Genomic DNA, 19488 nt, shown 5'->3' with positions numbered 1-19488 from the left:
GAGGCTGACAGGCATTATCTTGAACTCACTGAAACCCTCAGATTGAAGGGTTTCCGTGGGAACGAAGTAAAGAGCCCCTGGTGAGAGGACAATGGCTGTGCGGCCCCGTTAAAGGCCGCGGGGCACGTCGGCCTCACTGAGGGAGGGGGCGGCAGTGTGCGCGGGTGGCGGGCTCCCCAGTGGGTGACCCACGTCGCCCCGGCGCGGGCGCTCCTCCCCGGGCCCCTCCTCGGGTCGGTGCACAAGAGGGCGCCGCAGAGGAGGCGCGTGAGAAGGGACGCGGGGGTTGAGGCCTGTGCGCCACTCAAGGGAGCGAGCAAGCGACTTGTGAAACTCGTTGCGCACCGTCACCTGCCAGGACCGAGATCTCGAGGATCCTGGGGCCCGCTGAAGGGGTCCACACACGGAAGGCTGGAGGGAAGGTGAGGGCACCGGGACACAGAGCGACGTCTCTGGCAGCTCCATCACGCAGGGCTGGCCGTCGCGGTCAGGCCCCGCCCCTCGCGCTTATGTAATATGGGAGCTCTGCCATTGGCCCGCGCGACCGGAAATGGCGCCGGCGTGCGAGCAGGGCAGGGGCGGGCAGAGCTCGCAGCAGGAAGGCGAGTGGGCGGGGACTACGAGGAGCGGGCGGGCACTGGGGCAATTGGGAGAGCTGCGCGGCGTGCGCGGGCACGAGGCTCAGTGGCCTTCCCCAAGACTGAGGCGGCGGGCGCGCGCGGCGGCGGCGGCGGCAGCGGCGGCGGCGGCGACGGCGGGCGCGAGGCGCGGGCTGTTGTGTTCCCGGCTCTCCTCTTTCCCCTCTTTGGTGGGTGGAGGAGACCCAAGCGGTGCTGGGTGCGCTCCCCTTTCCGCTGCCTCCGGACACCTCCCCCAACCCCTTCGCGCTGCGCGGTCTCTCCGACGCAAGACTGTCCCGGCCCGGGTGAGCGGCTGTGGGGGCGGCGCTGACGCCGCAGGACGCCGGGAACCGGGGTGGGCGCTCGCCGGCGGGGTCGGCGGGGACTGGTGGTCGCCGCGGGTCGCCAGGGGCTGCCGGCCTACCCCGCCTCCCTGGGGGCGACCAGGCTAGACCTGCCCCGGCGCGGGCTGCGGGAAGGAAGGGGAGCTCGGGTGCCTGCCAGGCCCTGCAGGTGGCCGGGTCGCAGGCCGGCCGCGGGAGTGAGCGGTAACCTTACCCCTTGGCGACAGCAGCTGGTCGGGTTCTCGACGCACGGGCTCCTCGTTGCCGAAGGGGCCGGGTTTCGGGCAGTCAGGGCCTCCAGGAGGCGCGTCAAGGGCCAGGGTCCGTGAAGAGTGGAGGGTAGGTGGGGGCTGTGTGGCCCCTTAGTGGCAGGAAAGAGGAGGGGGCTCCCCGAGGCGGGGTAGGCCGGTTTGGGGAGAAAGGTGGGCTAGCCTGCAGCTGAGGTCAGTGAAGTGTTGGGTGAAATAGATTGTAGTCCAGGTGCTTACATCTTCTCCCCTTCCCAAAAGGATGTAATTAAAAGCTGGGGTCTGGACGTTGATCATTACACGGGCCTCTTGGTTATGGAGAATGATCCACTTCCTGGATCCAAAATCTTGTCTTTACTCATTCTGGTGTGGGTTTTAAGAGACTCTCTGGGGCAGTGCTTACTTGTTGCCTCCTGCAAGAGCTCTTCATTTTAATAGAACTCGTTATTCTTTTTACTACTTCCCTCTTTACAGCCCCTTCAAAAAACCACACTAAATGAGTCATATTAAAAACCAGCTTTTAGGTATTTATAAATACCTTCTTGCCCCTCATTTTGTCGCATTTAATCGAGGAGCAGTTATGCTTAAGATTTTGTAGAAAATCCGATTGGCTTGAGAACAGTTCCCAGATTGAACTGCCCAAAAGCAGGTGGTTTGTTCATTTGCATTTCTGTTTTCAGAAAGGAAATCAATGCAGTATATTGTTAGAAGTTAGGGTCCTACTTCATGAATTTAGACTGTTTGATTCTACTTCCTTTACCTGGTGTTAAGTTTTCTGTTTTAAAAGTCAGAAAAAGCGACTACAAACTTTTATCTAGTAAAGCTTTATGACTTTTGTTGATTTTTAGTTACAACGGAAAGTGGGTTAAATCTATTGCATAATGTTATATTTTAGGAGAAATAATTACAAAGGTTAAAAAATACTGTGTATCTAATGACATGGTTTTGTACAGATTACTGCCTGAAAGTGTTATTGAAATAGTTAACAACTTATAGATATCAAAGATACCTTTTTTTTTTTTTTTTGGTTAATCCTCACCGGAGGATATTTTTTCCATTGATTTTTAGAGAGAGTGGAAGAGGGAGGGAGGAGAGAGAAAAACATCGATGTGAGAGAGACATTGATTTGTTGCCTCCTGCAGGACTTCGACTGAGTCCGGGGATCAAACCCACAGCCAAGGTATGTGCCCTTGACCAGGGATGGAACCCGAGTCTCTTTGGTCTTCAGACTGATGCTCTAACCACTGAACCAAACCAGCCAGGGCACAAAGATATCCTTAAATGTGCTTAAAAAAAAAAAAAAAATTACTCCATTTGGCTTGGAATTTGGTTGAAAAAAAAACACAAAACAAAAATGGAAGTTTACTCTTCAGGACTAACACATCTGGTAATATTTGCCATTATTTGGTGGGAATAGGGTTCTTATGTTAGGCTAGCATACTAAACATTTTTTTAATTTGTTAAAATATCCAACTGGCTTCAGTTCAGTGTTTAATGCTAGGGGAATCTTGTCTAATTGGTATATATATATTTTTTGTTTCCTTTTTCCTTTTTGGGAGAAGCTTACGTGTTTCTATGAAATGCTTTGACCTGATATCCATTAACTAGTTAGGGTTCCAGTCAGAAAAAAACGCCAGCCCTCCTTTCTGATGAAGTTACGGTAGATCCGTTGTATGTTTATGTCCTGCAATGATTTGAAGTTTTAAAATTTATAATCCACCAGTAGTAGAAAGTGTTATCTTTCATTTTTATATAAGTATTCTTACTCTTTTATGAGGTTTATTCTCTCAACTGGGAGCTCATTTAATCTTATTTAATTATTTGTCCAGTAATCCTGTGAAGACCAATTTTTAAGAAAGATTTAGAATTGCACAGTAGTTTTATGAAACCTAAGTATTTAAGAGAACAGTTCTCATCGCTCCTATTATTTCATTTAGAGGCATTAGATGACAGCTCTGATTTCTCTTCAAGTTGTAAGTCTCAGGTCACAACAGTGAATAGTGGAAGGGGAAAGTACCTTTGTAAAATGACCAAACAAATGATTGTGGAAGGAGGCTAACTTTTTTTGGTAAACTCTTAAAGATTACATATAGTAAAGTACAAAAATCTTAAGTGTCTAGCTCAGTGATTTTTACAAGTGTACACAACTGTATAACCATTACCAAAATCAAGATGTAGAACATCAGCAACTCACAATCCCCCTCATGCTCTTTCTTTCCATTCACTACCTTCCAGATTAGCTTTGCCTGTTTTGAACTTGACACAACATATGTTCTTTGTATTGGACTTCTTTCCTTTAATACTGAGATATTGTCATGTTGTTACCTGTAATATAGTTTCTTCTTTTTTAATGCTGCATAATATTTCATTGTATAACTATACAAATTACGTATCCATTTTACTATTAATATACATTTGGATTATTTCCAGTGTTGGAAACTGGTGCTCTGAACATTCTTGTACTATGTCTTCTGGTGTACATACATTTTCATTTCTGTTGGATATATAACAGTGTGGGCATTTCCGCTGGATATATGCCAATGTAGAATTGTTAGGTTATAGAGTCAACAACTGCAGACAGTTTTCCACAATAGCTGTACCAGTTGATTCTCTAGTAGCATTGTTTGTGAAATTTTGAAAACCCATACATTTTGATTAACAACTATTTCTATAAAACTTAAATCATCAACTCTGAGAGTTACCATGTTTAGATTACTCTGTATTACAGTAAATAAATCACTCTAATGCTTCAACTTCTGTTTTTAGATATGGCTCGTGGACAGCAGAAGATTCAGTCTCAGCAGAAAAATGCCAAAAAGCAAGCTGGACAAAAGAAGAAACAAGGACATGACCAAAAGGCTGCTGCCAAAGCTGCCTTAATATATACCTGCACTGTCTGTAGGGTAAGGGAAATGAAAAGATATAACTTTCCCATGGACTGTTCTTTCATTTGAGATTGGGTTGTGTAGGTTAACATTTTGCAGTCGTGGCAAAATAAATGCTTTACTTGAAATAGTAGATTTGAGAGCTGGTTATTTTAGGAATTCATCCTTCTTCATTCAACAAATATTTTATTGAATGGCTCCGGTGACCAGACAGTTTTCTAGGTGTTAGGGAAAGGACTGAACAAAGCAAAGTCCTCAGGGAGAATAAAGATGCCTTCTTAAGGGAAAACAATACACTTTGAACTTATAAAGAAGTCAGAGTTGCCCTGGCCATTTTGGCTCAGTGGTTGAGAGTCGGCCTGCAGACCAGAGAGTCCTGGGTTTGGTTCCTGCTAGGGGCACATACCACACACACACACACACACACACAAAGAAGTCAGAGTCTACAGTCTCAGTTTAGAACTACATAAGATACTAATAAATAAAACTCTTGTTATACAGTTGGCTTTTTATTTCTTTCATTATATCCATAGTTAGGATGTCTGTAAAACTATATAGAGTTTGTTCACATTGAGGGCTTTTACTAGAATTTATGGGTTTCATTATATTTGAAGAATAATTATAGCTGCTGTTGAGTGCTTACCATATGCCAGGCACTGATCCAGGAGTTTTAAATGTATGAACCCATTAATCTATACAACAACCCAATGAGATAAAATATTTTTATTATATTCATTTTACAGAAGAATAAATTGAGTCTTAGGGATTATATTGCTTGCACAGGGTCACCCAACTAGTACATAGGAGAGCTGGGATCTAAACCCAGGTAGTCCAGCTCTAGAGTTTATCCTCTGGACAAAATAAGTTTTAAAAGCCAGAGTCTCTTTCCTCTGTAAGCTCACCACCCTTGAAGTAGTACATAGACATTCCAAAGGAAATATACATAGTGAGGTTGGTTTAATACATACGTAAATATAAATATAAATTTTACCTTTTTTCCAAAGCCCTATACGTGAGTAGGATTGGTGCTATGGATAGGAAGGGATCCTGATAAGACATGATTTCTGGATTAATTATTGAAATCATTACTGATGAAATAGTAGTTCCTAAGTTCATAAAAGAGAGAGAGAGAATACCTGTTACGTTAAATATTCTTGTTCATATTGAGCTTTGATACACTCAAAATAATGAAATTGAGCAGCTTCAGATCTTTTTGGAGAGATACAGGGTAAAAGGAAAATTCACTAAATTACTGATAAAGAAGTACTTTGACTTAAAAGTACTTTAGTAGTTCACATATTCAAAATAAAAAACTTTTATGTTTTGTTAATTGACTGTTATAAAAAATAAATAATTGAAGGTCCTTGCCTAGGGAAGTCAGTATAGTGTAGTATTTGAGAGCTGCAATACCTAGTACAAGGGTAAAGTATAAGTCTTGGGCAAATAAAGTTCTAGGGTTTTGTTTGCTTATGTAAAATGAGGATAGTAGGAACTAATTTAAGATTACTAGGATAGTTGAGTGAGATTTCAAGAAACATGCCTAACAATAATAGTTCAGTACAAGCTACCTATTTGCTGTTATATACACAGAATTCTTCATTCTCTGTGACCCACCCCTATGTGAAATGTGGGACTGCTAAAACTTTCATTACATGGTCATTTAAAAAAAAATAAAATCAGAGAGAAAGGTAGAGGGAGAGGGAGAGAGAGATAGAAATATCGATGAGAGAGAACATTGATTGGCCGCCTTCTATATGCCCCCTACTGGGGATTGGGCCCACAATCTAGGCATGTGCCGTGAATGGGAATTGAACCAGCGACCTCTTGGTGCATGGGTCCATGCTGAACCAGTGAGCCACACCAGCAGGCTACATGGTTATTTTTTATATACCAGTGATTGTCTAGCATAAGCAGGCTCAGGACTTTAAAAGTTTATACATTTTATTTTATGAATAAGGTCTAACTCCTTTTTGGTACAATTTTTATAATTAGACACAAATGCCAGACCCTAAGACCTTCAAGCAGCACTTTGAGAGCAAGCATCCTAAGACTCCACTTCCTCCAGAATTGGCTGATGTTCAGGCATAAAGTTGTTTACAGGTAATTGACCTTTTGTTTTGTTAATGTCAGGGTTGTATATAAGAACAGAATTGCCTTCTATAACTGTGAAATTGAGTTTAATTTCAGATCATGTGAAAGTTAATGTTTAACTTTATAATTATTGAAAATCCATTTTCCCAGACCATATCCTGATGAAATAGAAGTTCCTTACTACATAGAAGTTCTATTTACTACTGTAGCCAGAAATGGGGGGGGGGGGGGGGGGGTGAAGGGATGCTGGCCAACTCTGGTCCAAGAATGGATGACATTTGTCAGCTTAAAGAAAATACTATTACAAAGGTATTGAAGGCCTTGCTTAGAGAAGTAGTGCAGACCAATGTTCCCAAGTGCCTTTGCAGGTATTTTACTTAACAGTGCTTAGCAGAGCTTTTAAGCATTAAAATACAGGGCAAAATGCAGGTACACTGTATAAACTTGGTAGTTGCTTGAAAATAATTTTTACTTTCTGTATGGTTGGGTGGTGGTTGTTTTTTTCCTCCTAAATGGTGTGATGGTGGTGGTGTGAAAAATATTTCTTTTAAATAAATCAGAGTTCTGTTTATAAAATCCTGTTGAGAGAGCTATCACAGTAACTTGATAGCTTAGGCATGTTGTGTGTCTATGTGGGCATTTGAAATGTATATAAGTTGTATTTGTGCAATGCTAAGCTTCACAGAAAATTTTGTTTATGTTTTTTAGGTGAATTCATGACACCTTTGACTCTTCTACTGTCTCAGACCTTAGGTAACAAACCTGCAGCTGCTTTTCTAACAAACTGTTGATCAGCAAAAATAAAGGGGCTACAGAAACACTCATTTTTATGCTGTTCCCTTTTGGGCTTCATGCAAAGACAATTCTGTGTAAATGTACAGTTGACTCTAATTTGGAAATCTGAAAATCAGTCCATCCTTGTTATAAAAAAATTTTTTACGATTGTAATTATATTGATGTTCATATTGTGTAAAATAACTCATTTAATAAAGTAGTACTTTGATTTTACAACATCACAGGATAAATGGTTCTAGAAATTCTGTTCTAACTTTCCACATTATTTGCCTTATAAAGATCTAATGAATTCATCAGCTAGAATTGCAAGTGCAATTCTTATCTCCCTCTCAGCTCAGAGGCAGGTTCGTTAGTTAAACTAGAGCAGACTCATTTGTTAAATTTGTGTACACACTTTTATTGGCAGCCACTGATCTAGGTGAAGAATGACTTACCTGCTGCCTTAGTATATTGCGATCATGTGTCATTTTCTCCTCTGATTGTTTCCTGTCTTTGAGGTTGGAATATTTCAACTTGCTGTATGACTTGGCTTATAGCTGCCTGCCTAGGTATACCCTGTAGATAAGTGATAAATTCCTAAAGCCGTTGGATCGTTAGTGAGCCCTTATGAAAAACTTAAGTTCTGAAGTACATGTCATAATGAAATATCAGCAAGCCTAATTATTTATTACAAAATATGGAACGTATGTGAACTGGTAAAGATTTATATTTTATAAATTATATTGGATTCTTTGAAAATTCTTCAAGTTCTTTAATTTGAAATGAAACACATAATTTTGGAGGAGTTTTTGGAAGTTATTAACGATTTTACCAATTCTAGAATGGATTTTGCATTAACAGGAAGATTGGAATGACTTGTGGCTGGGTTAATTCCCAGAACCTTATCCCTCCTTTCCTTTTTGAGTCATTGGTTTTAGAGTTTACTTTGTGTTGGTTCCTAAAATCAAAGTCTGTATAGTATGACTTCCATCTAAACTAGAAAAGTATTAAAATAAGCTAGTATGCACATTTATTTGGTTCCAACGATGAGGAAGTATGTTTGTTCATATGGATGAGGTAAATCCTACCCAGTTAAGGGAGACTAATTTTAAGATTCTCCTAATTTGCTTTTGTCATCTATTAACTTTACAAGTGAAACTGCTATAACTCAGTTTAAATTTTAAGGTTAATATAATAGGAAGAACAATCAAATATTTACTGGTAATTGCTTAGAGCCACAAATCTGATCCTGTGGATTAAAAAATGCATTCCCTCTTTCTGCTGTAACTCATCACAGCATTTGTTTTGTAGCTGTGCATGTTCTGCCCACCTTGTCTGCCTGCACTGTAAGTTTAAAGTAAGATATTTTCAAGGAAAATCTTCATTGGTGATAGTTTCTTAGCAATTCCGATTCTTATGCTATTACTTTAAAATAATGATTTTTTTCATGTATTTAATTTCCTAAGTTTCAGGTTTAATATGTTATTTCCCTACATGTTCATTACCAGACCACTAATTAGAATTTGCCTAATTGCTTGTGGTGGGTATTATAGAAGTTCTGGTTAAATTAGAATTTAAAAGTTTTTTTAAGTGCTTTGAATATATGTATGTTTATGTTTAGCAACAAATCATTTAAAAACCATTTACAAGTTTGGGGTTATTTTTTTTTTTCATTTGTTTTATTGACTCTTATTCAGAATAAAAGTTTTTTGTTCTTGTATTTAACCCTTTTTTATAAGCAGCTGAAGACATATTTAACTCTATATTTCAGTGATGGGAATAGCGGCATTGATCTTACATAAGGCATTAATTCTCATCCTCTATGTGAGCATTATTAGTATAGTCCCCTTTTTATTGTGTTTGAGCTAAATCTGCTATAAGGGAAAAATTAAAATTCTTAAACATCCTTGTCATTTTAATTTGAAGATTCTTTAACAGATCACAGCAAAGTTTGTCATAAAACTGTTATGGTGTCTTCAAAGACTTGATAAAATACAGAGAGAATCGGTCGGCTGTATTCTGTATTTCCTTTAGTTGCCAAAAGGAATTGGGGTTAAGATTAAACTTGTTTCCATTCTCCTTCATATGGATTTACATCCCCTTCATCCCCTTGTTTAATTGACACGCTGGGGGCTCCGTTGTGTGATGTAATGTCCTATTAAAGAAGATATTAAAGAAAACTAAACTAGTCTAATTTCTTCTACATTTTAGGAGTTTTTATATTGCCTCTTCTCTTCCTTTTTTTTTTTTTTTTTCATTTCTCAACTTAGAATTGTTTCTTAAGTTTAGAGCTCAGTATTTCTAAGGACGACAGGAGATTTCTTTCATTTCTCATTGTTTTTCCTATGGTCTGTTTTGTATCTCTAGACTGTTCTTAAAAATGAAAGGAAGATGTTTGTCATTCTGAAACCTTGCTCTATAAAATAAGTGTACTAAGTTGTTAGAAGGGGGAAGTAATTGACTATTAATATAAAAATAATACTAAAAATGCTTAGGTCAGTTAATTTAATTGGTTGGATAAGTTATTTATGACATTGACTTAGATTTGAGATAACACATTTGGTTTTATATTTAAAATACTGTATACCTAATTATATCATAATTGAGTTTTGAGATGTATGTTGCATGAATAAGATAGAATTTACCAACATTATTTAAACTACTAAATCTGAATTCATTTGTCCTAGATTTTAATTTTTGTGGGGGTTTAGGGTTTGGTTGGTTTTAGTCAGAGACACATAATTTTTGGAGTGTATAGCAATGAAGATCGACACTAGGGGGTTGTGTTTACTATGACTTTACATTCTGAAATCTTCTAGACTAGCCTAATTTTATCTATTGTAAAAGTTTTACAAAAATCTTAGGCACTTCCAGTGTGCAGATTTAATAAGACATCTATCAACTTGACCGAGAAAATAGATGTTTTATTAATAAAAAGTTATCCTGTCATTAATTGTGGATTACCTCATTAAACTGAAAATTAAATATCTTCTATTTTAAATGTTTTTTGGATAAGTTGTTTACTGAGTTACTCATCTTTTAGGAAGAGTTTTTTGTTTTTTGAGCAGTCATTCTTTAGCTCCAATTTTTATACACAGTATGGCTCCAAATTTAAAATCTGCACATGTAGAAACAGACTTAAATCATTTATGTCCATACAGGCATATCTACAGTGTGAAGTAATTATGTTAAAATCATAGTACTTTTTAGTCATTTTTTATATAGATAACATCTTTTTCTGTACATATTAATAATGGCTTAGGTTTTTATAGACCAAATCGGTACCTCACTTTATCACTGCTTACTGTATTGTAAAATTGAGAATGTAACTTGTATTTTGGATTGTTTCTTATTAAAATTTTAATTACTAGGAAGTAGGCCATCATAATATTTTCTCTATTACAATGTAACTGTGTGTCTCAAAATGAGATCTTATAGCTAGGGTAGCCATACATGTTGGTTTGCCAAAGACAGTTTCAGTTTAAATATTTCATATTAAATATCAAATTAACATTAGATATTAAGGTATCTCATTATAAGTCTTAACATTACCTCCTTTTACTCATACCTCAGTTTGTCAAGCAACTGCTTTTTTTAAATGTAGATTTAAAAAAAAACTCATACTCAGAAATTCTTACTCATTAAATGGGAACATATGGTACTGCCAAGGTTTGTCTTAAAGTCCTCGAATCTATTTTTATTTGTTATTTTAAAACTACAATGGAGACTTAAATGTCTGGTAAAATTAACTAGATTCCAAAACTTGGAGATGCCTTTACTAACAGTTATTCATATAAACTCTACATTGCTTTTACCAAGTTGTTCAGACTTTTGTTTTTTGATCATCTTTTCATCCAAAGGACTTATGGAAATGGCCAGTTGAGATTAGAGGTACTGCCTCTTAGTATAAACCACTTTTTGAGGAAGGAAGGACAATCAGCATTGGCTGTAAGTTAGATGTCCACTGGGCTAACAGTATTGAAAATTTATGTCAAATCTTTTAATTTTGATACAGGATGCTTCTGTATATTTGATCTGGATCTCTGAAATTTTCTTTTTTACAATTCTTAGTTTTGGAATACTTTCAGACCTTCAGAGAAGTTGTAATAGTAGTCTAAGAGTTCTCAGTCTTCTCACCCAATTTCAGTTTACCCTTAATGTTCTTTTTATTTTTCAGTTACAGTTTACATACAATATTATATTAGTTTCAGATGTACAACTTACCTCTAATTAGTTCTAATCTTACATAACTAGGGTATGCTTGTCAAAACTAAGAAACCAGCATTGTTATGTTAACATTAACTCATTTGTCTATTAATTGCCTTATTCTGTTCCAAGATCCTATCCAGAATGCTACATTGCATTTAGTTGTCATTTCTCCTTGGCCTCATGTGGTCTAAAATGGTTTCTCAGTCTTCCCCTTGTTTCTCATGACCTTGACAGTTTTGAGGTGTACGGAGGTATGTTGTAGAATATCCCTCAGTTTGGATTTGTTTAATGTTCCTCTCATGATTACATTAGGGTAACAGGTTTTTGGAAAGAAGACCACAGAGGTTAAGTGCCTTCCTTATCCACTTTATAGGTGAATGATCTCCACATGACATTACTTGGTTAAGGTGCTATCTACCAAGTTTCTCCTTTTCTTTTTTCTTTTTCTTTTTTTTTAAAGAAGTCTTTTTGTTATTAAGTATGTTTTTATTGATTTTTTAGGGAGAGAGAGAGAAACATCAATGTGAGAGTGAAACATGGATCTGCTGCCTCCTGCACACCGCCTACTGGGGATGGAACCTGCAGCCTCTCAGTCCATGGAACAAAGCTCAATCCACTGAACCACACCCCTGCCTGGGCCATATGCTGTTTTTTAAAGTAAGTCAAACCCTTACTCAAGGGGATGGGGATTTAGCTCCACCTCCTGGAGGGAAGGGTATATGTATATATTTATATTATTTGGAATTCTTCTATAGGGAAAATGTTTTTCTTCTCCCCATTTAGTCAATTATTTATATTTACATGGACTCATAATTTAACACTATATTATTTATTTTGTAACTCAAATTATTCCAGCTTTGGCCATTGGGCCCTCAATCATATTGGCTCCTATAGGCCTTTGACAATTGCCCATCCTTTTTTGCACATTTCCTTATTTTTAGTACAAGAAGCTCCAGGCTCATCTTGTATTGTCCTTGCCCAGCTCTAGACTGAGCCATTTCTCCAAAGAACCCTGACTCTTTTTATTGCAGAATGGTATTTAGAAACAAGATCTGGGTATGAGGGGCTGGGGGTGAGGTTTGTGGGTTTTTTGTTTGTTCTTTAAATTATGAAATGTTGGACTTTTCCTCATCATTAACTAATATGATTGGGTTGTAAGAAGAGTATCTTTGTTCCAGATCTTTAAGGGATGAGCTCTCTTGAGTTTTCTACACATCATTACTGAAGTATTCTCTTTTAAGTCACCAACATATTTATTGAGAATAATATATATGAAGTTGCTTTATAGCTGTAAAGCATTACATAAAAACAATTTATTATAAAAGAAATATAACGAAGGTCTCTTCAGAAATTAAAATACATTTTAGGAGATAATGTATATGTTTACATAATTTTAAGCTATATGGTTAAGTGGTGTGTTTTATAGACAATAACTTCTACAGGAATACATAAAAGGGAGATGATTTGTGAGTTGGAGAGGCTGATCTGTGCCTGAGGATGGGGAATCGGCTGGGGGAGGAGTAGGAGTGAATAGGGAATCAAAATGAGGACGGCTGAGTGAGCAAAACGCTCATCAAGTACATAAGTTTCTTTGAGAGACAGTGAGTAGGCCAGCCAAGGCATAAGGCTTGTGAATGAGAGCCTTTGAGCCTACGAATGAGAGTGGGGAGTGGTCATTAGAATGGAACCATATTGTGCAGTGTGCATGCACTGTAATAAATAGTTCAAATGACTCCCGACACTGTGGGGACCCTTTTAGGGTTTGGAGCAGGGTGATGACATGTTAGGAAGATAAATATTTACCAGTGATATATTCTGTTAGTACTGTTTTGACAGATTTTTTTTAAACAAAGTCTTGTACTTTCTTTGTTTTTAGCAGAGTATACTGTCCACAATTTAACTTTTGATTATTCAAGATCATGTGAATGCAGATTAACAGGCAGTCATTTTGTTCTGCTGTAATGCAGTGACACTGCTGGTGCTCAGAGAGCTGTATTTAGGAATGTGTGCCTCTCCATTAAATGGTACCCGGACTGCAGTGTGTCTCTACGTATTTGTTGTCTTCTACTTTGTTATAACAGTAATACGTTTTCATTATGTATAGAAATTTGGAGAATATATAGTAAAGTTCAATTTTAAATATTTACCGGGACAGATACTTTTTGGCGATTTTTCTCTTTCTCTCACATATACACACTTGTACACATGCATACATGCAAATAAATATTTTAAGTTAATGCCTACTTTTGTTTTTATGTAGTCACTTCTGCATATTGTGTTTTTGTTCTTTGGCATGTCAGTTAACATACATAACAAGTGGGATTTTTCTCAATTTACAAGCTTTGTGTAAGTGAAATTTTTGTGGCTGTATAATGATCTATTGGGTAGGTTTGCTAGAGTTTTCTTTTTAACAATTCCCATTTCTGATTTGTGTAGAAGTCTCTTTCCAACATTTAGAATTAAGCATCATAAACTAATGCTTTTGCTAGAAGATAGGTGACAGTATTTTGAAGAATGTGTAATATTTTATTAAAATAGAACCAGAGTTGCAGGCTGGAGCTGAGAGGAGGGGTTACAATGGCCAGTGGTGGTCGAACGTTGCTTTACTTTTGAGTAGTATTTTTTTTCATGAATTCAGTAGCTTAAACATGGTGTATTGTCTTGATTTCTAGTGGAGTTTGAACATTTTAGTTATATTTATTAACCAGTTATAGTTACTATTTTTGTGAATTGTCCATTGCCCATTTATTGGTTTAAAGTCTTCTAATTACATTCAATCTGCTATCCATAGTTAACTAGGAAGAACTGAAACTTGCCAGGGGATATTAGATAATCAGGGTTATGAAACTCATACTTGTGGGCTCTCTCCGCACAATTTGCTTAAGTCTTAGCTATAGATAAACAAAGTATTAAACCACACTTTGCATTTAAGGCATAGTTTTATTCAAGACTAATGAAATTGCTTTTAATTTATTGACACCTGCCTGATATGAAGAAATATGAAAAGTAACTTTTACTGTCAGTTCAGCAAGTTACAGTAACAAAATAGCCTTTTATGCTTCTAGAATTTCTTTCTGATCTGCATATGTTATTTCATATTTTCATATATGGGTTTTATAGTAACAAAATAGATTGTACTTAAGCCTTGTTTTGAATAGCTAGGAATATTTCTGATAGGAAGAGTTCCTGAAATAGGATAGGAGATTGTAAAACTTGAGAATTTAAAGCTGTAGTTGAATGACCCAGTGAGAAAAATTGGCAATGTCAAAGTTCAAATTTGGCTCTGCTTTTTGCTAGCTGAGTGAACTTGGACAGGTTACTTCACCTTCCCGAGCTACGGTATCTTCTGTCACCTTACACTTACACAGAAACTAAAACCTAACTCAAAGGATTGTTCTACCTTAAGGAGTAAATGACACAAGTATAAGTAACTGCCTTATCATTGGTGCTCATCCTTCTACTAAAATGCAATACATAATGTATGTCACACATGCCATTCTTATTATTGCCCATTTTTGCTTGTGCTTTTTCTCACTGAAACGCTTTCCCTTTTCCCATCTAACCCCAGTTTCTTTCTTTCTTTTTAATTATAATTTTTTATTTATTTGTTTTTGTTACAGATGTTTCTCATTTTTCCCCCATTGACACCCTCCCCCCCCCCATCCCCAGCTTTGTTGTCTGTGTTCATTGGTCATGCATATATGCATGTAAGTTCTGTGGCTTATTTCTTCCCCTCCAACCCCCCCTCCTCTGAGGCTTGTCAGTCTGTACCCCACCTCTATGTCTCTGGGTTAATTTTGGTCAGCAGTTTGTTTAGTTCATTATATTCCACAAATAAGTGAGATCATGTGATATTTGTCTTTCTCTGACTGGCTTATTTCGTTTAACATAATACTCTCCAGGTCCTTCCATGTGATCTCAAAGGATAAGAGATCTTTCTTTCTTACAGCTGCATAGTGTATATTCCATTATGTATATGTACCACAGCTTTTTTATCCACTCATCTCCTGATGGACACTTGGGTTGTTTCCAGATCTTAGCTATTTTAAATAGTGCTGCTGTGAACATAGGGGTACATATATTCTTTCTGATTGGTGTTTCAGGCTTCTTAGGGTATATTCCTAGAAGTGGGATCACTGGGTCAAATGGCAGTTCAATTTTTCACTTTTTGAGGTAACACCATAGTGTTTTCAAGAGTGGCTGCAACAGTCTGCATTCCCACCAGCAGTGTACTAGAGTCCCCTTTTCTCCACACCCTCACCAGCACTTGTTATTTGATGATTTGTTGATGGCAGCCATTCTGACAGGTGTGAGGTGATACCTCATAGTTGTTTTAATTTGCATCTCTCTGATGATTAGTGATGTTGAGCATTTCTTCCTATGTCTCTTAGCCATTTGTATGTCGTGTTTGGAGAGGTGTCTATTTAGGTCCTCTACCCATTATTTAATTGGGTTCTTTGTCTACGTTGTGTTGAGTTGTATGAGCACTCTATATATTTTGGAAATTAACCCCTTCTCTGATGCATCATAGTAATTATGGTCTCCCATATAGTGTGATCCCTTTTCGTTTTGATGGTGGTTTCTTTTTTTTCTTTTTAAATTATTTATTTATTTATTTATTTATTTATTTATTTTTGTTACAGATGTTTCTATGTTTCTGCTTTTTCCCGCACTGATACCCTTCTCCCCCTCCCTCCTCGCCCTGTCCCCACCTTTGTTGTTGTCCATGTCCATTGTTCATGCATACATGCATATAAGTTCTGTGGTTTCTCTCTCCTCCCCACTCCCTCTTCTGGGGATTGTCAATCTGTAACATACTTCCACGTCTCTGGGACTACCCCGTTTCTCAGACTGTTACGTTCATTATATTCCACAAATAAGTTAAATCATGTGATATTTGTCTTTATCTGCTTGGCTTCTTTCGCTTAGGATAATACTCTCCAGGTCCCTCCATGTCGTCTCAAAGGATAAGAGATCTTTCTTTCTTAACAGCTGCATAGTACTCCATTGTGTATATGTACCAAAGCTATTTTATGCATTTATCTACTGATGTACACTTGGGTTGTTACCAGATCTTAGCTATTGTAAATAGTGCTGCTATGAACATGGGGGTACATATATTCTTTCTGATTGGCGTTTCAGGCTTCTTAGGGTATATTCCTAGAAGTGGGATCACTGGGTCAAATGGCAGTTCGATTTTTAATTTTTTGAGGTAACACCATATTGTTTTCCATAGTGGCTGCACCAATCTGCATTCCCTCCAGCAGTATACTAGAGTCCCCTTTTCTCCACATCCTCGCCAACACTTGTTGTTTGATGATTTGTTGATGGCAGCCATTCTGACAGGTGTGAGATGATACCTCATAGTTGTTTTAATTTGCATCTCTCTGATGATTAGTGATGTTGAGCATTTCTTCATATGTCTCTTAGCCATTTGTATGTCCTGTTTGGAGAGGTATCTATTTATCCTCTGCCCATTTTTAAATTGGGTTCTTTGTCTTCCTTTTGTTGAGCTGTATGAGCACTCTCTATATATTGGGAATTAACCCCTTATCTGATGTATCATTGGCAATTATGCTCTCCCATAGAGTGGGTTGCCTTTCCATTTTGGTGGTTATTTCTTTTGCTGTGCAGAAGCTTTTGAGTTTGATGTAGTCCCATGTGTTCTTTTTCTCCTTTGTTTCTGTTGCGTTAGGTGATGTATCAGTGAAAATTCTGCTGCATATGATGTCTGAAATTTTGTTGCCTATATTTTCTTCTAGGATTTTTATGGATTCATGAGTCACATTTAAGTCTTTTATCCATTTTGAGTTTATTCTTGTGTATGGTGTAAGTTGATGGTCTAGTTTCATTTTTTTGCATGTAGCTGTCCAATTTTCCCAACACCATTTATTAAAGAGGCTGTCTTTACTCCGCTGTGTGCTTTGCGCTCTTTGTCAAATATTGTCTTCCCAGTGTCTTTCTATGGAAATGCTACCCATTCTTCAGGGCTCATCTCAAATGCTGAATTTTTTTCATGAAGCTCAGCACTTTAAGAAAATGTATTAAATGTGGGAAAGAGGAATACATAGTAATAAACAGGCAACAAAGCTGAAAACAATTTAAAAAATAGAGTCAGGAGACTTGAGTTTTGGGAAGGCAAAGTTCCTGAAAAGTGGTAAAGAACATAAGCTTAGTTTTCAGCCCTGTCTATTGTGGCTCAGGTGGTTGAGCGTTATCCCATGCACCAAAGGTCGCTGCTTGATTCCCTGTCGGGGCACATGCCCAGGTTGCAGGCTCAATCCCCAACAGTGGGCATGCCCAAGGCAGCCAATTGATGTTTCTCTCGCACATTAATGTCCCCCCTCCCCCTTCTCTTTCTTCTGCTCTCTCTAAAATCAATAAAAACATATTTTTAAAAAATAACTTAGTTTTCAGCTAAGCATCAATAACAAGGAATGTGTGTTTGATAGCACTGCCTTAGCAACTTTTGTTTATTTGCCATGTATTTTGTAAATTCTCATTGTAAAAATGAAACAGGCCTAATATGATGAAATATTAAGGGGACATAAGATTTCATTGTGTTTTCACCTGGCCTTCATTAATTACGACTCATAAGAATATAGGAATTTCTAGGATTTCACCTTAAGTCTGACTTTCTAGGAGAGTGATACAGATGAGAAGCTACCCACAAGACTAGAGATAGGTAATTTGTGTCTTGATTTTCACAAAGCTCGGAAGACAGTATTGAAGATGGTTCAGAACTGTATATTTGCTCTTAGTCTCTAGGTAAATACATTATTATCTTTTTACAGTGAGCTTCCCTAGTTGGCACTAACTTCATGTATAGTTTTGTTTGTTTGTTTGTTTGTTTTCTTTATTGATTTTAGAGACAGGAAGGGAGAAGGAGAGAGAGAGAGAAATATCTATGAGAGAGAACATCGATTGGCCGCCTCCTGCATGCCCCCCACTGGGGATTGGGCCCACAACCTGGGCATGTGCCCTGACCAGGAATCAAACCAGTGGCCTCTGGTCTGTGGGTCAATGCTCAATCACTGAACCACACTGGCCATGCTCATGTGTAGTCTATTCCTCCAACCACATGTGCCTTCCCTGCAACAAGAGAAATTCTCCGGAAGAGTAGTTCCTGTCACATCCCCCCTAAAGCTATCTGTTATTCTCCATTGCCCACCAGATGAGCCCAAACTCCTGGGCTGTGACATGCGTCCACAGCCTGGCCCCAGCCTGTGCTTCCAGCCAACCCCTTCTGCTGCTGTATCTGATCCCAGGCTCATGCTAAGGTGAATTACTTGCTATTCTTAATTAACTCTACCCTTTCTTGTCTCCACACAGTATGTCTCTAAGCTAGGGTGCCCTCTTTCTCTTCCATTCCTTTGAGGCTTCTCTCTAACTTTTCCCAGTGTTTTCTAATCTAATAAGATCACTCTTTCTTACTCTTATCTTATAGCCACTTCGAGTAGTCTTTTATCTTTGCATCATCATGTATTCTGTTCTTTTCTAAGATCCTTGAGAACAGGAATTACTTGATTTTGTGCCTACTTGAATGTTTACAACCAAGCACGCAACTGTTTATTGTCTTTAAATGTTGCATTCCCTAAGTGACAAGACACAATTCTCATTGCTTTTGTGGACTGCTTTTTTTTAATAACTTTGATTTACTTTTTTAGATGACTGAAGTCATAAAGAGTGTTACAGGCAATGCCATGCATGTGGCATTTTTTGAAATGCATATGAAAATACACTTGAAGAAATAAAGGGGCAGCTTGTTAATATATAATTTCAGCAAGGCAGGGTAATTTATTATAATCTTAATAGCAAGATTTTTTATAGACAGTAATACATTTGAGTGAAACTAATTTTGAATTTGTGTATTGATATGTTTAGTAGATGTGTGGCAGTATACCAAGTTCTATAAAGCTCTGTCCTGTCCAATTTAAATAATGTGTGTATGTGTGTGAGCAGTTTACAAAGACCACAAAGTATGGAGGGAAGCAAATAGAAAATTACAGTTCAGAAAGATTTTAGGCTGAAGTGTAACCAACAAGAAGCAGTTCAGATGGAATAAATGTAAATCTATTCAGGGTTTATAAACATTGCATTGTGAAAATCCAAAATATGGACAGGAATTCGTCTTGACATTTTTTCATGTGAGAGCCAATATGTTAGTTCATTGTAGGCTTATGAGTCAAGCATGATTTCTCTGCTTTAAATGGTGGGAATGGGCCCTGGCCAGTTTGGCTCAGCAGTTGAGCGTCGGCCTGCGGACCAGAGAGTCCCGGGTTCGGTTCCCGCTGGGGGCACATACCACACACACACA

At 38.1% G+C, this 19488-nt stretch overlaps 1 protein-coding gene across 2 annotated transcripts; it reads left to right on the top strand.

Annotated features, from left to right (window-relative positions):
* Nucleotides 1-747: 747 nt before the first annotated feature.
* ZNF706 (zinc finger protein 706) lies at nucleotides 748-7209 on the top strand. 2 transcript variants are annotated; one of them, XM_036264427.1, is made up of 4 exons: nucleotides 748-925; nucleotides 3979-4115; nucleotides 6090-6197; nucleotides 6897-7209. In XM_036264427.1, the coding sequence occupies exons 2-3, from the start codon at nucleotides 3981-3983 to the stop codon at nucleotides 6183-6185; spliced, it is 231 nt and encodes a 76-aa protein (XP_036120320.1). In that variant the 5' UTR covers nucleotides 748-925; nucleotides 3979-3980; the 3' UTR covers nucleotides 6186-6197; nucleotides 6897-7209. The 2 variants fall into 2 exon arrangements, with proteins under 2 accessions (XP_036120320.1, XP_036120321.1); XM_036264428.1 differs by lacking the exon at nucleotides 748-925 and adding an exon at nucleotides 2376-2392 and having other exon boundaries at nucleotides 6897-7012.
* Nucleotides 7210-19488: the final 12279 nt, after the last annotated feature.

This window comes from Molossus molossus, unplaced genomic scaffold, assembly GCF_014108415.1.
Source record: "Molossus molossus isolate mMolMol1 unplaced genomic scaffold, mMolMol1.p scaffold_m16_p_16, whole genome shotgun sequence".
NCBI lineage: Eukaryota > Metazoa > Chordata > Mammalia > Chiroptera > Molossidae > Molossus > Molossus molossus.
The sequence above is the reverse complement of the archived record's forward strand: the minus strand, read 5'-3'. Positions and strand labels throughout refer to the sequence as shown.

Bases quoted from the DNA above. Each gene is read 5' to 3' on its own strand.
- ZNF706 (XM_036264427.1), top strand. From the start codon at position 3,981: ATGGCTCGTGGACAGCAGAAGATTCAGTCTCAGCAGAAAAATGCCAAA. The intron at 4,116-6,089 runs GTAAGGGAAATG...TTTTATAATTAG, and splicing joins ATACCTGCACTGTCTGTAGG to ACACAAATGCCAGACCCTAA.